This window comes from Stegostoma tigrinum, chromosome 18, assembly GCF_030684315.1.
Source record: "Stegostoma tigrinum isolate sSteTig4 chromosome 18, sSteTig4.hap1, whole genome shotgun sequence".
NCBI lineage: Eukaryota > Metazoa > Chordata > Chondrichthyes > Orectolobiformes > Stegostomatidae > Stegostoma > Stegostoma tigrinum.
The window spans coordinates 24,407,578-24,432,675 of NC_081371.1; the positions used below are offsets into that span (position 1 = coordinate 24,407,578).

The 25,098-nt window shown below is 40.9% G+C and overlaps 2 protein-coding genes across 3 annotated transcripts in view; one reads left to right on the forward strand and one right to left on the reverse strand.

Moving 5' to 3' along the window:
- Positions 1-20,268, reverse strand: part of LOC125461088 (peptidyl-prolyl cis-trans isomerase FKBP4-like) — a 45,701-nt gene extending 25,433 nt beyond the window's left edge. For both annotated transcript variants that reach the window (XM_048549463.2, XM_048549462.2), the window contains exons 1-5: positions 19,678-20,268; positions 8,799-8,899; positions 5,825-5,969; positions 4,354-4,496; positions 3,741-3,861 (exon numbers count right to left, since the gene is read on the reverse strand). In XM_048549463.2, coding sequence (XP_048405420.1) covers positions 3,741-3,861; positions 4,354-4,496; positions 5,825-5,969; positions 8,799-8,899; positions 19,678-19,696 — 529 coding nt within the window. In that variant the 5' untranslated portion in view covers positions 19,697-20,268. The remainder of the gene's footprint in view (positions 1-3,740; positions 3,862-4,353; positions 4,497-5,824; positions 5,970-8,798; positions 8,900-19,677) is intronic.
- Positions 19,577-25,098, forward strand: part of itfg2 (integrin alpha FG-GAP repeat containing 2) — a 66,724-nt gene continuing 61,202 nt past the window's right edge. The window contains exons 1-3 of the mRNA XM_048549464.2: positions 19,577-19,965; positions 22,002-22,097; positions 23,684-23,725. Coding sequence (XP_048405421.1) covers positions 19,768-19,965; positions 22,002-22,097; positions 23,684-23,725 — 336 coding nt within the window. The 5' untranslated portion in view covers positions 19,577-19,767. The remainder of the gene's footprint in view (positions 19,966-22,001; positions 22,098-23,683; positions 23,726-25,098) is intronic.

Genomic DNA, 25,098 nt, shown 5'->3' on the forward strand with positions numbered 1-25,098 from the left:
ATATTGTACCATTGTCAAAAGACACAACTGAACATTTGGAAAACTGATGCTGCTTGGCCTGCTGTGTTCATCCAGCTCCACACTGATCTCAGATTCTCCAGCATCTGCAGTTCCCATTATCTCTGATCATGACTTGGAGAACATGAACAGGATTGGACAAAGCCAGCACGGGTTTATGAAAGAAAATCAATCATTCTCAACAAATCACAGAAACCGTACAGGATGGAAGCAGGCCACTCAGCTGTTAAGTTGAGCTGAAGCTTGAGGTCTGCAGTCTGCGGCTAGGCCCGGGTGCCTGATGGCAGAGGCAGGTTTGGCCTTAATGATGGATCCCGCAGCACTAACAGAAGACACATCAGCAAGGCTGGCCTAGAGTGAACTCACGGCAGCAGTGTCAGTGGAGATGAGATGGTGCCGGACAATGGGAACTCTCTTCCAGTGATGGCACGGCAAAGCGCAGGTGACAGTTTAACAGCAGGGACTCAAGGCACTGAAGAGGAGGAGCCCGGATAAAAGGTGACTGGCTGACCTAGAAGCAGGAGCTGTTCAAAAGACCACCTAGCTTTGTTGAAGAAAGACTATAAACTTCATTCTTTTATTTTTCTGGCATTTTATTCTGTGTTTTGGTTTATTTTATACTTTAAAAGATGGTGTCAGAGAGTGATGACACTAAACAACACTTCCCACTGCATTCATAATAAAAACACGTGACAATCAAAAAACACAAGGGAAAAATCAGTCAATTGGGGGTATTCAGAATTTCAGTGAATTAGATTTTCAGAAGGCTTTTGCAAAGGTCTTTTTTTGTTATCTGTAGGACAGTTGCTGTTTGGCCAGCATTTATTAACTGTCCCTAGCTGCCTTTGAACCAAATGATTTGCAGTTGAGAGTCAACAACATTGCTGTGGGTCCAAAATCACATGGAGGCCAGACCAGGGGAGTACAATATATTTCCTACCTTGAAGGACATTAGTGAGCCACATGGATTCTTTGGACAATTACAAACAGTTTCATGGTCATCAGTGAATTCTCAATTCTAGATTTTTCATCTTATTGAACAAATACAATAATCAGCTGTGCTGGGAACTGAACCCAGGTCACCTGAGCATTATCTGTGTTTCTGGAATAATAGTCTAGCAATAATACCATTAGGCCATTCACTTCCTCATTAAAAGCTCAAAGTGCAGAATTAAAGCATATAGCATATAGGCTAATATTTTGGCATGGATCAAGAACTGGTTGACATTTGGGAAACAGTGGGAATGAACAAGACTCAACAGAAAGCTGAAGTCATTAATGAGTTAAGCATCATTTCACAGATTGAAACAGGTGGCTTAATTGATGGCAGAGATATCTGACACTTTGAAGACCCAGCCACCCACATGACATCAAAGCGGAGTTCAGTGGCTTCAGACTAGTTTGCACTTTGTTTTAAAACAAAAAAGATAATAAAAGTAATGGGACTAACAGATGAATTTCTAGAATCTCTTGGCCCCTGCCCTAAAACATCAAAAGTAGCAGATACAGAAATTACGTTAGGTGTTAGTCAATAATTTTTGAAGTTTTTAACCATTGTACATTTTTTGACAAGTTACAAATTTCACACCATTATTTAGAACAGAAGAGAGGGTTAAATCAGGTAATTACAGACGGTCACTTAACATTAGTTATGTTGAAATTAATGTCTCACTATTATAATATCCTTACATTGTAAATAGAAGCCATTTGGTCTAGTGAGGCTGTACCAACCCTCCAAAAGATCATGCCTCCACACTATCCCTGTAACCCACATTTAGCTAACCGACCAGTCTGCACAACCCTTGACACAACAGGGCAATTTAGCACGGCCAATCTACCTAAAGTGCACATCTCTGGGCTTCGGAAGGAAACCCGAGCACCTGAAGGACATCCATGGAGACACAGGGAGGGCATGAAAACTCCATACAGCAACCCAAGGAAAGAACCAAAGATAGGTCCCTGGTGGTGAGACACTGCACTGGTACCTTATCTGATATCTTCTGAAAATTCAAATATATTTCACCCACTGCTTCTTCACCTATTTATCCGTTCTGCTTGTAACCTCGTCGAAAGAATTCTAATAAATTTGTTAGGCATGATTTTCCTTTTGTGAAGGCATGGTTACTATGCTTGATCAAATGATTGATGTATTTTTAAATGCTCTGGTATTACATCCTTTATAGACTCCAACAATTTCCCAATAACATGTGGGATAGTTACCTGTTCGTGTTTTTGTTTAAAACTAAAAGAAAGCGTCACATTGGCATTTTCTATATCTATGGGTCTTGCCCGGAAACTAAGAATTCTTGGATGATTACTATGAGTGCATCCACTATCTCTGGAACAACTTTATTATCCTAAAATGTATTTCAGCAAGTCCAAACACTTCTTGGTCTTTGGGCCATTAGTTTCCTGGTAATCTAATCACAGTTATTATACTTATTTCCTCTCCTCAGTTTGCGTCCTGATTATTTAGCATTTTTGGAAAACTATTCAAGTATTCCGCTGTGAAGTCTGAAGTATTTGTGTAACTCCTCTACAACTTCCTGGTTTCCCATTATTTCCGCTGACTCATTCTCTCAATAGGCTATGTTAACTTCAACCTCTCTTTTCCCATATACAAGCTCTTGCTTTCCACATTGATAGTACTTGAAAATTTACCTTTGAAGTTTATCTTCTCCCCAATTTTTTGGTTGTCTTTCAATTAAAAAAAAACTTTCATCTGCCATACAACACTGCGCCTTTTCTTTCATTTCAATGCTATTCTGAACTTCCTTGGTTAACTATGGTTGTCTTATCACCTTCGTATCATGTCTCTCTCTTACTGGGATGCATCTACCTTTGTTGAGAGCCATTGTTCCTCAAAAATCTTTGTTGCTGAACTCCCATTCCAGTCCACCCAACTAGCTCTGCCCTCATTCTTTTGTAGGTACTCTTCAGTTTAACACCAATTATTTTCAACTCAAAAATTTCTCACTCAAACTAAACAACAAACTTTAACCACATTATGGTTGCTGTTTCCTAGGGGATTCTTAACACTATGATAGTTTATTGAACCTGCTCCATTACTATTCGCTAGATCAAAAAAAAAACCTGATAGCTGGTTTGATCCACAACATAGTGTTCTAGGAAACTGTCCCAAATAAACTATGAATCATTCCTCTGCTAATCCGAGTATGCCAGTCTACATCTTTCATGTTAACCCATAGTTCTCCCTATCCTGTATTCCTTTTAAAATTGTACCAATAAGTCTACATCATCTCTCATTGTCCCTATTTCCCTAACAAACCCCAAGTTCATTACCATCACCTCCCTTTCTGATGTCATGGCCTTCAGTGCTCTACCCCAAGAGTTCCAGGCCTCTTCCCAGTTTGACACCTGCATTCATCGCCACTCTGCCCTTTCAAGACAGAATTATGGGCTCTTTTTCTCTCTTCCACATTTCTCTTGCACCCATGTTTTTAAACCTTCCATACACACACACACATCCCCAAGTTCTAAGATTTCCCCTGGTTAATGGTGGCTGACCCAGGGTCAGAATGCAGGTTCTGGAGTGATCCATGCGCACCACCAAATGAGGTCAGCGTGGGAGCATGACATGACCTTCAGGCTTGGCACCTTCCACTAGGAAATATATACACAGCAGGATTGCTGATATGACTTGTAAATATGCTGGAAATATAAACAGGTGCAAGAAACAAGGGCATAAAGTAGTGCCTTACTCTCAACAGATGCTCCCTCATTGGGTTTAGAGTAACCTTCTCCCTTCTTTCGGATTTGGCGAATAATTCCACCATCTTCATCTTCTGTCAGATCTTCTGCTTTGATTTCAAAAAGCTCAATCTTAAAAAGTGACAACAACAGAAGCAAATGTAAAATATTATATGCTATGTCACCTTCATAAAGAATTTATAACAATTCAAGAATGTATTACATACTTTAAACACTCGTGATCCTCTCTATCATGGATCTGTTCCTTGTTGAATGTACGGGGCATTTCATTATGCACACAGTAAAATTCTCATCACTGATATATTATGGTACTGACAAGCCTTGCATAGTAGTAGAAATAAACTGCTAGGTGATTGACATAGTGACAATGAGACAAGCGTTTACTTGAAAATTAATATGGCATACATGGATTCTGCCAGTTCAACTTTCCTCAATTGTATTGTTATATAAAATCAAGACAGTTAACTTTTATCAATAAAATTACAATTTCAGACAAGAAAATAATTGAAGCTTCAATAATTTGAAACAAATAGATGGGGACAAAGATTTAGATACGACCACCAGTGAAAAGGGAGAGAAGCTTTGTAAAACAACAGTGGGTACCTCAAACACAAGTGTGGCATTGGGTGGAATTTTTGGTGGGCTGCCTGCAGAGCCATAAGCATATTCTGGTTTACAGATGATCTGACAGACTTCATTAATCTTCATGGTGGCCACTGCGATATCCCATGCTTTAATAACTTGCCCTGTTCAAAATAAGGAAAAGTCGATACTTCAGTCCTGTCAATAATGTGCAATTATAACATCAACAACAACAAAAAAATGAAGCACCCTCTTGATAAGATTAAGCCATGTTGCATAGAATTCCACATCAATGGAAGCTGGCTCCCAACTCACTTGTTCCAAAGACTACCATATGTGTCTAAAAATTAACTTTCATTGGGAAATCAGAGGGCTGTAACACAAATGGCACTTCCAGACTTCAGCATGAACACTGCCAGATTATGATGACAATATAAAGGTGCAAGGGTGCCATATGAATTAGTAAGGATGGCAGAGGGACCCCGTTTCAATCTAGCTCCCAGTATTTTGAGTTTAGTTGTTATTGCTGCTGATTCTTGGCTAATATGAAAAGAAATATTGGCACAACATTTCAAGCATTTCTGAGGACCGCTTATTAGACACTACTAGGTTTTCCATTAGTATAATTTGTGTTAAGTCTTGCTTGGGAGAACTTAAATCTTCCTGCAAATGAAGTTATTTTACATTGTGTGCACTGGTATCTGGGGATACTAAATGCGAAGATGATACTATATGTGGTTCTAACTCATGCTACGAAATTCTGCATTTGAAGTTCTAACTCCATTTCATCAAAAATGTCTTTCAGTAAGAAGTTCAATCATTCCACCAAATGCTGCATTGCTAAGATGTTATTATCCCCTCAAGAGCTTCTTGATCAACTGTGCCATATAGGTTCAATAACGAATACTCTAAGCGTATTGCACACAACCTATACCTAGTCTGCAACAATATACTGTTTGAGATTTCAAGGGAAAACAAAACAACATATGAATATTATGCAGACAATTCTCCCACCTAATTCTCCTTGATCTATGTGAAGATAGTACAGCTTCAGCATGGCAAATTCCTGCTTGTTGTAGTTTGGATTAAGAATCAGACAAGATTCAAGATATAACCAAAATCAACATTAATAATTTAAAACAGCAAAATCAAAATTGACGAAATTCCAGCACAGACAGTACAATAGCTCTGAAAAGCCATTACATAAAACCTCCTTCCCATAAACTGAAAAGATGCTCACCAAATTTCCAATAAAAACTAAGGGCTTGAGAAGCTCAGCAGGTCCAGAAGCACGTGGAGAGATCTATCGAGTCCATCGTGGCTGTTCTTTGGAATTTATTTTGATCTACCCCTCTTGTTCATTTCAAACACATGTATATGAGGTTTTCATTTGTGAAATTACAGCAATGGAGCAGAAATGGAGAAACTTGGAACACTTGTTGGTCTAGAGACAGAAAAATTCAAAGAGCACAAAGAATCAAAAGAATATTACCTTTGCCAAGGTCAAATGTGAAATAGTCATCTCGGTCTCTGCTAGAGTCAAATTTAGTTCCATCTAACAGCGTTCCAGTATAGTGGACAGAGACCTTATCACCAGTCATTGGGGTGTCTTCACCAGTGCCATCTTTTTTTATCAGCTGTAAAGAAGAAAGGGGCAGATTAACACTTCAAAATATTATGACTGAGGGTACAAGTCATCTGAAGTTTATAGATTACTGCAAGTCAAAGGTCACTGGAATTTTAAAATGTTTTAATACAATATGTGGGATATCCGGTTCTGTTTTTTGTCTTTCTCACGTTTTCGTGTATCACATAGGAAGTGGCTTTTAAAGACAATAGTTTTGATTGATTTGAGGTTGCCAAAGGAAGATGCTTATCCTCAGAAACAGAACACTGAAGACTACTGAGTACCCAAAACTAGTGTCTGATCATAACTACACTACCATTTCCAATGCTCTCACAAGCCACAACTAACTGTGCATTAATAACATTTATTTTGTGGGCATTAACTGGATATTCATTGTGCCCTTAAAAAACTAGATACCAAGGCCAAACTGATTAGAAATGCAAACTGAAGTTTAAAAAAGTTAGCTTAAGTGCTATCCTTCAGCTTTTTGAATTTATCGTATCAAAAGGTACTTTCCAAACCCACAACTACTTCCATCTAGAAGGAGAAGGGCAGCAGATACATAGGAATACCACCAGCTTCAAATTCCCCCTCCACACCACTCGCCATCCTGGCTTCAAAATATGTCACTGTTCTATCATGGTTGCTGGATCAGAATGCTGGAATTCCGTACCTAATGGCTCTGTGGGTCAACCCACAGCAGGTCAAGAAGAGAGCTCACCATCACTTTCTCAAGGGCAGCTATGGACAGGCAATAAATGCTGGCCAGCCAGCAACGCCTACATCCCACAAATACATAGAAAAGGATATCTGGTCAGTGTTGACAAGTTAGACAGAGGAGTCTGTTTCCAAGCTGTATATCTCTAGGACTTTGCCTATACCCCCGTAATGTTGACCTATTTACAATGTTTAGAAGAATGCTTGCACTTTGAGCTTTGGATATTTTTCTCTTTCCTGTTTCTTATAATAGAAGATTAGACATATTCAAAATGACTCTCCCTCATTCTCTTGGAGCAGGAGACTACAGACAAGGCCCACAAAAATAACGGAAAAAAGTTCAATGTAAATGCATCAGGATATTATGAAGGATTAGATTACAGCTGCGAATTGTTTTGAGTGGCTTCTCAACTTTTAGACAAAAAAAATCTTCAAGGCCTATAATGGTAGCTAGGGAAGCTGCAATGGGAACACATTAAAAGTAAAAAATAAAGCTAAGTCACTGAAGCAGTGTGACAAATTTTCTTAATAAAGGCAATTAGATAGGAAAATGAAAGAAAAACAATAGTGAAGCGTACCACATCAATTAAGAGTGGCAATACAATAGATGTATTACAAAGAACAAACTGGCTTTGACCGGAGAAGATTTTCAGATTCTACAAGAGAGCCCTTTCATCGCAACTTAACAGAGACAACTGAATAATGTAAAGTATGCTAAGGAAACAAAATTTTGAGTAACACTTGGTTATGCAAACTCCAGTGAGGAGAAAATGGCAAGTTTTGTTCCAAATTTGTTCAAGTATATGCCTTCTGTCTGTGATATTTAACTTTGGGACAGTACAAATGGAATTTTAGCTATAAATACCAATGTTCACTATGTTGGTTGAGCACATGGGGAAAACAGGAAATCTGAACTTCAATTTTCAAATTAAAATGTAGGAAAGCCAACAGATGTCAAGCTTGTCACAACTTGTGTAATTCTCACTCAACTACTGCAAATTTAACATCATCTGTGTACCAAGTTCTTCCAGATGAACTGGTTTTCACTATGCTTTATTCCTTCATAAACCACTATTATGCTAAAACATATTGTTTCATTATGATACAGTAAAATCTTTTTAGAGTCTGAAACGCAGAATCGAATTGATGGAAGCATACAACCCACGGCTTCAAATGCGGAGGAAAAAATACAAACCCCCAGGGGCCTGGGTTCGATTCCAGCCTCAGGCGACTGTCTGTGTGGAGTTTGCACATTCTCCCTGGGTCTGCGTGGGTTTCCTCCCACAGTCCAAAGATGTACAGGCTAGGTGGATTGGCCATGCTAATTTACCCGTAGTGTTCAGGTGTGTGTGTGTGTGAGAGATAGGGGAATGGGTCTGGGCGGGATGCTTCAAGGGGCGGTGAGGACTTCTTGGGCCAAAGGGCCTGTTTCCACACTGTAGGGAATCTAATGTAAAACCGTGGACGCCAGGGCCTGCATTCGATGCTGGCTGTTGTATGGACATTGTGGAGAAGTGTCGGGTGTTTGCAGTGTATAGCAGGAAGGGGGTCTGGGTGGAGTGGGGCCATTTGCACTGTACATACGGTGACCTCTGCAGTGGCGCCTTGTTACCATTTAACCAGTGATAATGGGAATTGCAGATGCTGGAGAATCCAAGATAATAAAGTTTGAAGCTGGATGAACACAGCAGGCCAAGCAGCATCTCAGGGGCACAAAAGCTGACGTTTCGGGCCTAGACTTACCATTTAACCAACCCAGTACCATATAAAATGCGTCCACCCAGGAGCCCGAGTGAATTGGAGCGCAAGGCAGGGAGTAATTAATCACAAATCACTGTCTGCATATAAGACACAACTCCACACCACGGAATTATTTGTTTCAGAACACCGGCAAATTCACCTCAAACACAGCACACGCTTTCATGTCTTAGATAAAAACACTAGAGGCACCTCGTGTTTTAGATAGCCTAGGATTAGTCTCATGTTTTGAGTGCTTTCCGAAACTAGTCACTACGTGTGAATATTTCCTTCGTCCAATGCTGACAGGAGTTAATGAATTAATATTGATTTCATTCGATTTTTCAAACAGGAGATTTTGCTGGCTGCTTAATCCGGCTCTTACCTTTAGAACTCCTCCATCTTTCTTAGGGCTGATATCTTCCCCTTCAATAGGGATCTGCTGCTCGGTTTTCTCTTCTCCTGCGGTCATTGTTCCGTTCAAAACTGTTTGTTTCGCAAAAATATAATAATCTATTTAGAAACGAGGGCGAGTACGATACTCTAAATGTCTGTAGACTTCCACAGCCAGAAGAAACGTGCCGAAACTCGACCGTTTGTGAATGTAATAAAGGGAGGCGGGTCACAGAACTTTCCAGAGAGAAAAAAAGCTGCAAATGATCCGCCTACTTTCCCGCCTCTAGCACATGGCTTTCTTCTGGCTCTCTAGAAATTTCTCCACTGCGGCTGGAACTGTATACACCTCATCACCGGAGGATGGCAGCTTGACGAATTGGTCATTACGCGCAGTCCCTATGACTTGGTTCAAAATATAAAGCCAACCCAAATCTTACACTCGAATAAATTAAAAACGAAAATACTGGAAATATTCAGCAGGTTTTAGTCATGCTGCATTCTCCAACCGGTCCCTAAGATACAGTTCTGAGACCTCCCTACTTAAGGGCATTTTATTAAGGGACTTTAGTTATTTTACTTTAGAGAAGCTGGGACTTGTTCACTCAGGAGAAGAGATGTGATAGACGCAGAGCAGATAGGGAGACGGTGGCAGGACGGAGAATCAGAAGGCACAGAATTTAAGTAATTAGCAAAAGAAGTAACACTGTTCTTTGAGTCAGGGTGGTGAACACGCTTAGGGTTGCAGGGCTCTTGTGGCACAGTGGTACTGTCTCTCCCTCTGAACTTGACAGCCCAGGTGGGTTCAAATTGTTATATCTCCAAGACAGGTTGATTACTCAAGGTTCCACATTTCTGTCACAGTTCATCATATCAGTGATTCTAAACTAATTTGGATCCTAGGACAGGATGGATTGGAAATGGTGGATTTCACTTCCTTTTGTTCCCTGCCACCACTCTCCATCATTGTGATTCAAAGCATGATGCAGCTCAATTAATGTTGCCATTTTGAAAAACTGGCAGCAAACTATTGCAGTCACTAATATGCTGCTGCACCTCAAGGAAAGTGTTGGACACTTGTTCTTTGCCCACGCCCCCAGGATACTGATAATTTGAGAGTTGAGAAAACAGGATTTGATGAAGCAAATGCTTTTCATCCATCCAGTCACAATATCCAGTCCAACGTAGTTTATTTTACAGGAGTTTTGACATACCACTTTTGGAGTAGATTTCAAGAAGGGCATTAGAAATTGTTAGACAGTTCTCCTATTGAATCCAGAGGTTTCATGACTCTCAATTTTTCTGGTACTCTTATGTTTTGCTGACCAGTCAATCTCACTGCAGGAGGGTGGTGGCAACAGCCGCTCTGTACATTTGTTCACTTGTGCACAAGTTTTGATTTTACTTCTAAAGAGAAGAGAGCATACCTTGCTTGGGACATTCTGTAGCATCAAGGAAAGACTGAAATTAAAACGGAACATGTCGGAAATGCTCAATAAGTCAAGCACATCTACAGGAGAACAACTCGCATTGACCAAGAGTCAGAGTAAGCAAAAGAGGTGCACAATATTTTAAGGAAGTACTGAGCAAGGAAAACAACTAATAAAATGGAAGGTCTGTAACAGGTTGAAAGCTACGAGTTGTTAAATGAGGAAAAAGAACAAATGGTGCAAGTAAACGTGAGTGATAATGGGATAAGTAGAGAAACAAGCCAAACATTACCCCTACCAACTGGTCATCTGCAAACTTACTAACCATGCCTTCTATATTCTGATCTAAATCATTTATATAAATGACAAACAAAAGTGGACCCAGCACTAATTCCCATAGGACACCACTGGTAACTGGCCTCCAGTCTGAAAAACAACCCTCCACCACCTGGAGGATGGAGAGGGTGAGAAACAGAAAATGGGAAACAGGTGGTGCAAAGCAGCTGGGCAGAAACCACCTGTCATTAAGCCAATTTTGTATCCAGTTGGCAAGTTCACCCTGAACACCATATGATCTAACTTTACAAATTAGTCTACCATGCAAAATCTTGTCAAAGGCTTGAGAACTAAAGAAAGAATGTCTACCACTCTGCCCTCATCAGTCTTCTTGGTGACTTCCTCAAAAAACTCAATCAAGCTTGTGAGACATGATTTCCCTTACACAAAACCGTGCCTATCCCTAATCACTCCTTAACTGTCCAAGTGCATATAAATCCTATCTTTCAGAATCACCTCCAACAGTTTACCCACCACTGACATCAGACACACCGGTCTACAGTTCCCAGATTTCTCCTTGACTGAGGAATGTGTTTCCATACTCTATGTTGCTGTGGGTCTGAAGTCATGTTTAGGCCAAACCAAGTAAGGATGGCCAATTTCCTTCCCTAAAGGATATCAGTAAACCAGATAGGTTTTTCCGACAAGAACATAGAACAGTACAGCACAGAACAGGCCATTCAGCCCACAATGTTGTGCCGACCATTATCCTCATGTATGCACCCTCAAATATCTGTGACCATATGCATGTCCAGCAGTCTCTTAAATGACCCCAAAGGATGAAGGTGACTCCTTTACTGAGGTCTGACCATTCGTCCTCAGTGAGGGGGAGGTCTGTGGGGGGGATAGTGAAAACCCAGCAGGGCTGGGTGCTACTGTATACTCTGGAGTTGCTGGCTGTGGGAGCAATGGGTGGAGCAACATCAGTGTCGGAGGTGGGTGGAGCGACGTCGGCGTTGGTAATGGGTGGAATGGAGTCAGTGGTGGGCAGATTAGCATTGCTGCTGGCGGTGGGTGGAGTGGAGTCAGCGGTGGGCAGAGTGGAGTTGGCATCAGCGATGGGCAGAGCAGTGTTGGTAGGTAAATTGTCGATGTTGGCAGCGACAGTGGTGTTGGCAGGTGTGTCTTTGATGTCAGTAGTTTTGGCCTTGCTAACAGAGGCGGCGGCATCAGCAGCGGTGTCGATGGCGTTCACTGCACTAGAAGTGGAGTACCCAGCAGCGGCGGATGTGATGCCATCCGTGGAATCGGAGGGTTCCCCAAAAGTAGCCACATGGCCAGTGGAGGTGGGCACATTATGAGGAAGATCCTGGGTAGGGTTGGGATTTAGGGGGTGGAAGAGGACTGTGTTGGGTGGGAGGCACCAGTAAGTTTAGTATACTTACAGTTTTTAGTGTCCAATAAAGCAGAGTAGAATCATGAGTTCAGGCTGTGGATCCAGTGAAGAATGAAAAACAGGAGAGGTCTTTTGCAGGCTTGGGAGAGGGAGTCTCTGAGCTGGGGTGGGCTTGATTGTCGTGCCAGCAGATGCCAATGCATTGCTGCGAGTGTGCATTTGAGGAATCACAGAGAAAAACGTTTTTGAAGAATCTGGATGTTCTGTATGTAGTGGTCATCATGGTTGGGGCCAGATTTGGAAGGTCTGAATGTAGACTGTAGTCTATTGGGGATGATCCAGTTCCATAGGCAGGTACTGAGAAAAGCAATGTGACTGTAGTACCAGGACGTGGTTGAGCACTTTCAGGGCCAAAGAGATTACAAGAGTGTTGCAGTGGGAGAGAGACCCACTGAGGTCTTTCCGGAGGGAGGAGGTTAACTTCTTCAAGGCAGGCATCCTTAGAAGAGGCTTTGCAGTTGGGTTAAAATTGATTCAGAGATAGTGGGAGCTGCCGATGCTGGAGAATCTGAGATGGCGGGGTGTGGGGCTGTATGGGCTCGGCGGGCCGGGCAGCGTCGGAGGAGCAGGAAGGCTGACGTTTTGGGCCTGGATCCTTCTTCAGAAATGGGGGAGGGTTAGGGGATTCTGAAATAAATAGAGAAAGAGGGGGAGGCAGATGGAAGATGAATAAAGGAGCAGATAGGTGGAGAGGAGACAGACAGGTCAAGGAGGCAGGGATAGAGCCAGTAAGTGGGGAGTTAGGGTGGGGGGTTGGTCAGCCAGGGACGACGGACAGGATCTGATCTAATTAACTTTTGGAAACTAGAGAATAGGGCCAGTAAGATTCAGAGGAAGAGCAGACAGGGTGTGGTTGGCAACCAAAGCAGGCCTGGTAGACTGAAGAGCATCTGTTTCAATGAAAAGTGTTACAGGTATGGCAGATGAACTTAGGGCTCGGATTAATACTTAGAACTATGATGTTGTTCTTGCTACTACAGAGACTTGGTTAAGGGAGGGACAGGATTGGCAGCTTAATGTTCCAGGATACAGATATTTCAGGTGGGATAGAGGGGGTGTAAAAGGGCTGGTGGCATTACACTACTTGTTTAGAAGGATATCACAGCTATACTGTGGAAGGACACCTCAGATGGGTCATCCGGTGAGGCAATATGGGTAGAACTCAGGAACAGGAAATGACACAAGCACAATGTTTGGGGGTTACTATAGGCCTCCCAACAGCCAGCAGGATTAGATGAGATTAGATATAGAAGAACAAATATCTAGACAGATTTTAGCAAGATGTAAAAGTAACAGGGTTGTTGTCATGGGTGATTTTAATTTCCCATATATCCACTGGTTCTCACTTAGTGCTCGGAGCATGGATGGGGCATCCAGGAGGCCTTCTTGAAACAGTATGTAGATAGTCTAACTGGGAAAGGGGCCGTACTGGACATAGTATTGGGGAACGAGCCTGGCTGGGTGGTCAACATCTCAACAGGGAAGCAGCTCAGGAATATTGATCACAATTCAGTAAGCTTTATGGTACGGATGGATAAAGATAAGTGTAGTTGTCAAATGAAAGTGATAAATTGGGGGCAAAGCCGATTATAACAATATGAGGCAGGAACTGAAGAATGTAGATTGGAGGCAGATATTTGAGGCCAAATCAAGATCTGGCATGCGGGAGGCTTTCAAGTGTAAGCTGATGGGAATTCAGGACTGGCATGTTCCTGTAAGGATCAAGGATAAGGAAGGCAAGTTTAGGAAACCTCGGATAACGAGAGATATTGTGATCCTAATCAAAAAGAAAAAAAGAAGCATTTATCAAGGTTCAGAGGCTGGGAACACATGAAGCAAGGGTGGAATACAAGGAAAGTTGAAAGAAACTTAAGCAAGGCATAAGGAGGGTTAAAAGAGGTCATGAAAAGTCATTGGCCAATAGGATTAAGGAAAATCTCAAGGCTTTTAAACATATATAAAGACCAAGAAGGTATCCAGGGAGAGGGTTGGCCCACTCAAGGACAGGGAAGGGAATTTCTGTGTGGAGCCAGAGAAAATGGGTGTGTTATTAAATGAATAATTTGCATCAGACTTCACCATAGAGAGGGACTTGGTGGATGATGAGTCTGGGAAGGTGTGTAGATAGTTTGTGTCATGTTGACATAAAAAGGAGGAAGTATTGGGGGTCTTGAAAAACATTAAGATGGATAAGTCCCCGGACCCTGATGGGATATACCCCAGAATACAGAGAGAGACAATGGGAGGAAATTGCTAGGGTAACAAGGTACGGAGCTAGATGACCGCAGCATGCCGGCAGCATCGGAGGAGCGGGAAATCTGACGTTTCGTGTCTGGACCCTTCTTCAGAATTTTATTTTTCTGAAGATGGGACCAGACTCGGGGCGTCGGCTTTCCCGCTCCTCTGGTGCTGCCTGGCCTGCCGTGTTCATCCGGCTCCGTACTTTGTTGTCTCGGACTCCAGCGTCAGCAGTTCCTACTGTCTCTGAGGGAATTGTTGGGGTCTTGAGAGAAATCTTTGCATCCTCACTGGCTACAGGGCAGGTCCCCAGATGATTGGAGAAGAGCCAATGTTGTTCTTTTGTTTATAAGGTACCCAAGGCTAATCCAACTAATTACAAGCCGGTGAGCCTTAATTCAGTGGTATGATAATTATTGGAGAGGATACTTCGAGACAAGGTTTACTCTCAATTGGAAATAATTGGGCATATTAGCGAGAGGCAACATAGTTTTGTGAAGGGGAGTTCATGTCTCACTAACTTGGTTGACTTTTTTTGAGGAAGTGACAACGATGATCAATGGGGGTAAGACAGTGGATGTTGTCTACATGGACTTTGGTAAGGCCTTTGACAAGGTCCTTCATAAGAGGATGATATAGAAGTTAAAGTCACATGGAGTCAGAGTTAAGCTTGCAAGATAGATTGAAAATTGCTGGCTTAGCCATAAAAGACGGAGGGTAGTAGTGGAAGGTTATGTTTCTGAATGGAGGGCTGAGACTAGTGGCGTTCCTCAGAGATCAGTGTTGTGACCTTTGATCTTTACAATATATATAAATGATTTGGAAGAAAATGTAACTGGTCTGATAAGTAAGTTTGCGGATGATATAAAAGTTGATGGAATTGTGGACTGCAATGAGGACCATCAAAGGATACAGCAGAATGCAGATCAGTTGGCGACTTGGGCAGAGAGATGGCAAATGGAGTTTAATCCAGAAAATGCATGCAGGTAATGCATTTTAAATGATCTAACCCAGATGGAAAATATATTGTAAATGGCAGAACCCTTAAGACTACTGACAGACAGATGGATCTGGGTGTACAGGTACACAGGTCACTGAAAGTGGCAATGCAGGTGGAGAAGGTATCAACAAGACCTATGACATGCTTGCTTTCATTGGCCAGGGCATTGAGTTTAAAACGTGGCAGGTAATTTTGCAGCTTTATAGAACCTTAGGTCGGCTACATTTGGAATATTATGTTCAATTCTGGTCGCCACTCTATCAGAAGGATGTGGTGGCTTTGGAGAGGGTACAGAAAAGATTTACCATGATGTGGTCTGGTATAGAGGGCATTAACTATGAGGAGAGGTTGGAGAATCTTGGGTTGTTCTCACTGGAACACCGGAGATTGAGGGGTGACCTGAAAGAGGTCTGCAAGATTATGAAGGACATGGGCGGAACGGACAGTCAGAAGCTTTTTTCCAGGGTGAACAAGTCAGTTACTAGGGGCCAAAGGTTTAATTGCGAGGGGCAAGGTTTAAAGTGATGTAGAAAGCAAGTTTTTTACACAGAGGGTGGTTGGTGCCTGAAACCCACTGCCATGAGAGGTAGTGGAAGCAGACATGGTAGTGACTTTTAAATGGCGTTTTGACAAATACATGAATAGGATGGGAGTAGAGGGATCAGCCCCGCAGAAGGGTCAGGAATTTTAGTTGTGATGGTAAGCATGTCGGTGCAGGCTTGAAGGGCCAAAGGGCCTATTCCTGTGCTGTAATTTTCTTTGTTTCTTTGTTTCATCCTTGGACTCTTAACTTCAGATTTTTATTGAATTTAAATTCCACTATCTACCATGGTAGGATTCAAATCCAGGCCCCAAGAACATTAGCTGGAACTCTGGGTTACTTGAAGCAATTTAGCTTTTCCTCTTCAGTACAAAGTAACATTTCAATTCAGATGCTCCATTACATCTTTTGATGATTTGAGTACAAAGACTGCTGATCTGCAGCGTGAAGTCAAAGGGACCCCTAGGGTAGGGAAGGGGAGAGTTAAGAGCTAAAGTGTCAGAGACTGGACAGAGAATCAAGGGTAGGTGTGGAATTTCAATTTAGGAAAAAGGAGGATGTATTGGAAGCATTCATGTGCCAGAATAGATGTGATAATGGAAGGCCAGTTTCTTCTTTCCTATGTGAAGTAGGATGAAGTGGAATCATGGTAGGTGTAGAAGTAATTGGCCTTGACAAAAGGTCATTGGCAAATCAGATTAGAAACATGAATGCATAGCTCAAAGACTGGTATGGGAGGACTGCTAGTTTAAGAGGTCTGGCTACCGGTACTGGGGAAAGTAGGATCTGTACAGATAGATCTGAACAGGCCAGTGTCAATCTGAAACAGGCTCAGGCTGATGCTCTTGCCAACTGCATAACTAGGCAAGTATAAAGGTGTAGTGATTGGAACCAGGTTCATCTTGTTGACTGAAGTCATCAATTGGTCAGGTTAACAAGTCCCATCAGGAAAGCCCCGGCTGACCAATTAAACCAGGAGATTAAATCTCCTCAGGTCAGGTGACTGACTCTGAACTGGCTGGCCACAAAAAGAAATCTATTAATATGGGAAATGACAAATATACTCTGTAGCCTATCCTGGCAAGGTCTGAACCTAAAACTGAACTAACAGATAAAACTACAAGTCACAAATAAAGGATAAAGCTAAAAGTACTAGAACTGAATGAACAGAGCATCGTGAACAAAACAGGTGAACTGGCATAACAAATTGAAATAAATAGGTATGGTCTGGCAGCCATTACAGAGAAATGGCTGCAAGATGACATTAACTGGAACAGAATCTTGTAGGGTAAAGGCTACGCAAGGACAGCAAGCTAAGAGAAGGTGAATGAATGGCTCTGTTAGCTAATTATGGTAATAGTACAATAGTGAGGGATAACCCAAGTTCAGGAGGAAACCGCTCAACAATTTTCTGGAATAGCTTCTTTAGAAGAGAATGTTCTGGAGCTGATCAGAGAACATGCTGTGATATTGTGCAACATAAGAATCTGAAACTACTTTAAAATAAAATTAAATAAGGATAATTATGAGGGCATGAAAGCTCAGCTTGTTAAAGAACTGGCAAATGAGATTAAAGTAAAGGTCAATACAGATATTGTAGCAGACATTTAAGGGGCTATTTAAGAACATACAGAATATATTCCAAAGAGTTGGGACTCTTGTGGTGCAGTGTTAGCATCTCTACCTCTAGGCCAGAGGTATATCATAGCATGTCTAAACAGGTTTATTTCCAGAAGACACTTGATAAATTGGCACAAAAATTAATTTGGAAAATAAGTGTTTTTTTTTTGCTGTAGGGATTGTCACACTATCATGGATAGAAAATTGCTTTCTATTAGCCAGCAAGTCAGTAAGCATAAATGGGTCTTTTTCAGGTCGGTAAGACATAGTGCCACAGAAATCAGTGCTGGAACCTCAACTGTTTACAAGTTATGCAAATAATTTGGATGCAGGTGTGTATGTATAATTGCAAAATTTCACATGACATAAAGTTAGATAGGAAAACACGTTTTTAACAGGACATACAGACACTACAAAAAGATAGATAAAGTGAGTGGGCAAAGATATGGCAAATGAAGCATAATGTGGTGAAAAGCAAAACTGCCTATTTTGGCAGGAGGCTTAACAAAGAAGCATCTTATTGAAACAGTGAAGGATTGCAGAGCTCTGCGATGCAAACGGATCTGGGTGTCCTGGAACATGAATCACAATGTTAGTATATAAATACAGCAAATTCTTAGTAAAGTAACAGTTATCATTTATCATGAGGGATACTGAATACAAAAGTAGGGAGATTATATTTCAATTATGCTGAGGGTTAGTGAGACAACAGATGGAGCACTGTGCATCCTATTTAAGGAAAGATGTAAAATGCTTTGGAAGCAATTTAGAGAAGTTTACTGGGAATAAAACATTGGATAAACTAGACATGTATCTGCTGGAGATTAGAAGAATAAGAGACAGCTTGATTGAAACAAATAAGTCCTGGGTGTCATGACTGGGTAGATGTGGAGAGAATGTGTTTATTCTTCAGGAGAATCTAGAACCAGGAGTCACCACTTAAAAATCAGGCATCACCCATTTAAAACAGGATATTAATTTGTTTCCGCGGGTCATATGCCTTTGGAACTTTCTGTTCCTGTAAAGGAGATGAAAACAGAGTCCTTAATTATTTTTAAGGCACAGATAGATACTTAATAATCAAAGTTTTCAGGGCAGACAGGAATGTAGATTTGATTTCACAATCAGATCAGCCATGATTTTGTTCAATGATGTAGCAGGCTTGAGGGTCTCGATATTTACTTGTGCTCCATGTTTTCATACCACATATGAAAATTGGCTGACTGTCCAGAAATGGAGATTAAAAAAAACTTAAGCAAGAGAAGGGAACAATCCAAGATGAACCATTGAAAGATGAGGGAAAGGTGGCAATCAGAAGGAAAGTCAATGAGATTTTCTAGTACAGAGTGACATTGATACAGTCAATGTGTGGGGAAAAGAGGTTATGGAGACAACTTTTTGAGAAAAGGACTTCGTGACAAAAATCATGTATACATGGGAGTCCTGCAGGATCTTAGTGAGACTTTCATTGAATGAACGTGATTGGAATCAAAGAAGTCATTTCAATGAGAGGAAGCTTTATATTCATACAAAGCCTCTTTTGACCTCCGTGTACTCCAAAACCCTTTACACATCACAAGATGTTAATTGGCAGAATGACTCTTACAATGTAGAATGTAGCAATTTACATAGCAAGCAGCAATATATCACAGGTAAACGGTTTGCTTTTTCAACTTATGTTGATCTGAGGGATAAATAGTGACCAGAACATCAGGTATAATGACACTGCTCCTCTTTCAGAATAGTGTAATGGCATTTTTATATCCACCAAACAACAGCAGAAATAGCCTGGATTTAAATATTTCATCCGAAAGACATCAACACCAACAGTGCAGGGTTTCCTCAATAATCCAAAGGAGAACTCATCCAATGCAGCAATCGGCTCGCAGACGATCCTGTTTTTGGGTGGAGCCTGGGAGGTGTAAAGTAGCTGAATATTAAAGGCAAAAAAGAGGCAGACAGAGCCAGGGAGCTGGAAACCGTAGTGTAGGGTGTCTGAATAGTCACAGACGTTGGTATGAGGAGATGGAACAAAAGGAAGAATTAAATCAATGGAAAACTAACTTCAAACTTTAAGACTAAAACAGAAAATCTAGATTTTTGAGGAAATATTTTAAAAATGTAGGACTCTGCTATGTATATCTTATACTCTTCTAAGCTTCAGGGAAGCTTTAAGCCTAGTACCCCAAAGCAGCCATACAGTAGCAGCAATTGTCATTTTACGTCCGCATTGTACACTCAGCCAACTCAATCAACGTTGTGTCATCTTCGTTATTATACATACAAACGTAACCATGTTGCCTCTCGTACCTATCAATCCACTTCTCATCAATTCTTAACGTTCAGAATCTCAGCTTCCCTTCCGCCTGCTTTGACGCCTGCCGTAATTCACACTGCCGGATGTGCTGCTGTAAAAACAAATGCCGGACCCTGTCGTGCGATTTCGCTGTTACCCTAGAGACAGCCAGAAACCATCGCGCTCGAGCCGGGTTGCGCCGTGGGATGAGGTCGGTCAGTTACGTGGAGAGAGTGGCACTGGACTTCAGCGGAAACCTGTTCACACAGGCCATCTGCTTGGGAGACACCGACAACGACGGGGTAGGTGGTGTGGTATATCCCTGCGTCCGTATTTCCAGACGATGGCCACGGCAGTTGTTATTTTGTTGTTAACACTCCAAAAACTGTGGTTAATCAGCCTGTTCAGCGATATTGTTACACACGTCTGGAACAGGTGGGACTTAAAGCACAACAAACGAGGCCAACGACACCCCGTTTAAAAGGAAATATGTCAGCGACAGACTGAACCCCCTTCCCCTCTCCTCTCTGTTAACGAGCATTGCACCAATGACCAGCTGGGAGCTCCTCTTATTAATGTGAATTGTATAGCGGTGGTATTATGAAATTGTGTCCGTTACAAGGCAGGTCCAACTATTTACAGAAATGGTTGCAGTTCCGGGTAGCGCCGCCTTTTGTAACAACTCAACAGGAACAAATTGGGTAACAAGGTGTGGAGCTGGATGAACACAGCAGGCCAAGCAGCATCTTAGGAGCAAGAAAGCTGACGTTTCGGGCCTAGACCCTTAAAGGTGCCTTCGCCCTGCAGTGTTCATCCGGCACTACTCCTTGTTATCTTGGATTCTCAGGCATCTGCAGTTCCCATTATCACTGGAACGAATTGGGAGTTTGGTTTAGTGGAGCTCCACTGTGATAGACGTGGACTTGTTGACCAGACTGTACTTGCTATGATAAAGTGTGGAGCTAGATGCAGGCGAAGCAGCATCTTAGGAGCACAAAAGCTGACGTTTCAGGAAGGGTCTCGGTCTGAAACGTCAGCTTTTGTGCTCCTAAGATGCTGCTTAGCCTGCTGTGTTCGTCCAGCTCCATACTTTGTCATCTCGGATTCTCCAGCATCTGCAGTTCCCATTATCTCTGTACTTGCCATAGGCTGGGATTCTGTTTTATAGGGAGTATGATAGTGACAAGCCTGAAGTTTTTCTGTTGACAGGAAGAGGACTAGTGATAGCCGTGAATGCAAGTTCACAGGGAATATTTCAGTGACTGGCTGACATCTCTTCCACTGACTGCTTCTGCAGCAGTGATAGGTATATCAGAGAAAACTCAATATGTGCATATTTTACAGGAATTGTACCTGTAATGTGCAGCAATCCCATCACTTTTCAGGATGCCAGGACAATTTGTGTTTGATAAAATATAAAAATGTCTCCCTAGTTTCGTCTTTTGTTTTTTCCATTTACGGGTGGAAGGCCAGCATTTATTGCTGATCCCTATTTGCCTAGAGGGCAGTTATGAGTCAACCACATTGCTGTGGATCTGCAGTCACATGTAGGCCAGACCAGGTAAGAGTGGCAGTTTCCTTCCCTACAGGGTATTAGTGAACCAGATGGGGTATTCTGATCATCAGCAATGGATTCACAGTCATCGTTAGACTCTTAATTCCAGGTATTTATTGAATTCAAATTCTACCATCTGCCATGGCAGGATTTGAACCCAGGCCCCCAGAACAATACCTGGGTCTCTGGATTAACAGTGCAGTGATAACACCACTAGGGGCACTTGCCTCCCAAAGGAAGTATTGAAAGCAACAGTGCCATTGATGGGCCAGACCCATAGCTGTATTTTGTGAAATTGGTCATGAGATGCTAGATCACTTTTATTTACCAGGGTTAGATCAGGCATACCTCCACTTGTAGGCTGGATGCATCTATAGGAACTGTACCATTGGGTGGTCTGTGCCACTGGTGAACCTATTTAAAGGAATAGTGCTAGGATGGGACCTCTTCTATTTACAAGAATTGTACTATTTATGAACTGAGGTTCTTTCAAGTGACAGGAGCTGTAGCAGTGACAAATGGGATGTATGGAAACATAATTTATAGAAACTTTTAAAATTGAGAGCCTCGATTGGCCAAGAAGCATAGCTTTAAACATTTTTCAAACACACTATCAAAAAAGACCTCATAGATTCAGTTCTAATTGAGACTGTCAGCATCTTGGCCTTTGTTTTCCAAGAACTTCATCCTAAAGTTTGAACCTAAAGCACAATCATTGTTAGGTGTAATTTAATGACAATAAATTATTCATTTTAAAAAAAATTCACCCTGATTTTGTTACAGTTGAATGAGCTTGTGGTAGGGGATACCAATGGGAAACTCTACGTGTATAAGAGTGATGACTGCAAGCCATGGCTTACCCGATCTTGTATAGGAATGGTATGTATTTAACCTTTGCTGTTGGATTTTCTTTTTTGTTACTAGAACAGGCTGATTCATTTTAATCTTTTCTTCTCTTTCTACTCATTTAAGTATAAAAAATGCAGAAATTTAGAAGTCTGAAATAAGAAAGATATCTGCATCAATTATTTACTTTACTGATTTTCTTTATGCTAAGCATGGTTGAATTTGCATTATTATCTATAAATTGCACATTGTCAGGATCAAATTGCAGTCCTGCTCTTATGGGGAGAATAAAGCAGAAGGCAATAATTTGTTCCAGGATATCTTTTTGACCTCCTGTTCCATGATAAATTTCACATTATTTGAAATATTTGCAGAGGGAAACCAAAGGTTAGTAAGATCAAAAATAGCTATAGGTGGATCAAAAGGAGTAAACTTCATTTCTTTTTCCTTTCTGAATACATGGTTCACCTCAGACCCATTAGCTGAGTCTTATGATTTTATTCCTTTTTTGGTTCTGATGTTTATTTTCTTACTTGTTACACACCATTTTTCAACACAAAATTAACCAGTTTGTTTCTGCCTTCCTTATCGAGGACCCACTCTTTCAGCGACAGACTTTGTTTGCTTATGGATGTAAAACATCTCATATCCCTCTTTGTTTCAATTGAACAGAGAGAAAACTTAAGAATTTAGAATGTACTGATCTTTAGAGGTGTTTCAATCATTAATAGAAGTTGTGTGATGCAGAAGGCAGCCATTTGGCCCATCATGTCTATACCAGCTTCTTAAATGAGCATTGTTACCTACTGTCAATCTCCTGTTTTTCTTCATACATTATTTTTATCCCAATAATCATCTAATTATGGTGGATGATAAATGCCCTTCTGAATTCCTCAATTGAAATGTGATCATTATTAGGTAATCGTTTAATTCCAGACTCTGTTGAATTCAATTTTCGTGATCTGCCATGGTGAGATTTGAATCCACATTCCCAGAACATGGAATTCTGGATTACTAGTCCAGTGGCAATATTATGGGGAAGTGACAGTGTCATGGTCAAGATACATGCTGAATAGTGTCTGCAGTGATGTTCTGAGACTGAAATGCTTGATTTGAGATTATTACATTAGGTATGATTCTAACCTGCAGTACATTGTCCCTTGATTCCCATTAACTTCAGTTTTACTAGAGCACCTTGCTGCGATACTTGTCAAATGCTGTTTTGATTTCAAGGTCGGTTACTTCCTCTCTGATGAAGGGTCTAGGCCCGAAACGTCAGCTTTTGTGCTCCTGAGATGCTGCTTGGCCTGCTGTGTTCATCCAGCTCCACATTTTGTTATCTACTTCCATCTCCTCTGTTTTAGCTCATTACAGCCCTTTTGCAAACATGAAGCAAATGAGGTCAAAGGCTGTGTGGTCCTGGTGGAACCAAATGAGCAGGTTATTGCTGAGCAAGTGCCACTTGATAACATTGTGAATGACTTCTCTTTGGATTTCCAATTACTTATAATGGAGAAATAATTTGAGCATACTAATTAAATGTGCAGTGCTTAATTAATATTGCTAGGTGAAAGTATAAGTGTGACTTGATCTGTTTAGCTTTTTTTTCTGTTTTGAAGGTTACTTGTGTTGGTGTAGGAGACATCTGCAACAAAGGGAAGGTATGATATCATTGCATTGATGTTTTAAATTGATTACCAATAGCTTTTCTACAAAAGATACAATTTTGAGATCTACAGTTTGATTTTAGAGATGAAGATAACTGGAGAATGCTTTCTGTCCACAAGATGAATTAAATTATGAACTTCTAAGATTAAAAACAAGAAGTGATGGAAACATTTAACAAATCAGGTATCTGTTGAGATGGAAGCAGTTAACATTTCAGGTCTACTTTTCATCTGAATGTTTATTCCTAGCTAAGGTGACTTTCGCTGGAAAAATGGTCTAAGAGTCTATATGTACAAGCCTTGCATATAGTTCACTCTGAAGAGTATTGCATTTGAATGGTAGTCATCACAATTTGAGATGCCACACCTCTGAATGTAATCATAGGAAATAAAAATCAAGATTAATCAAATCAAGTGTAATCAAAAGCCAAAATTTATTATGTGTTACTGTGTTGTGTTTTATTTACCAAGTTTTGGTTTTGTCATTATTGCAACAAACCCAAGATGAAGCAATACTTCCTTTGCTCAATATCTAATCACTCAATTGATTTTTAATAGTTTAATAGCCATGTAATTTTGAGATTCAGTCATAATTTATCCACCATCTGATTATTAACATTTATTATTTGTGCATAAAATTGTTTTGGTTAAGAATATTGATTTTTATCAGAGTGTATGTTACCATCACTAAAACAACTGCTGCTGTTCATCTGTGCAAATGCAGTTGCACCCAACACATCATGACAACACAACATTAAATTAGTTGTAAGATTTTGGTAAACACAATTATAATTAGTTTGTAAATTTCTTTGCTGGAAAAGAGTCTGCCTTCATTGAAGGGTATTTTATCATGTGGACTAATACCACTGAGTTTGGTTTCAAGAGCTATTGGTTGATGAGAAGGCAAAGTCAAGAACTGTCTTCAGGTATAGACTTCAAGCTAGCACCATTTATGGTGCATTACCAAGTATAGCAATATTTAGCATTAATAAAAGACATAGCAGGCTCTGACCTTATCTTATTTTAGGTACGGACCCTTCTGTATTCATTATGTTTCTATGTCCTAAATGCTGTCAAGGTACTCTCATTTCAGAATGTAGTGTAATTTAGTCTGGTGTAATAGAAATGTCGCTTTGCAAAGAAATTTATAGATAGTTGCTGTGTTTTTCCAGATTGAGCAATTACTTTAAATTGTAACTTAAGAAATGTTTGTGGTCTGGCTACTTTTTCCTGCTTGGAATGAATTTTGATGCAGCAGATTTATAGTATCCAGTCAGGTGCAACACTCTACCCTTTTGCGCTCATGAACAACAATGCTTCATTTAATGGTGGTATTGCCTCATAAGTATATAAATAAACATATTCAT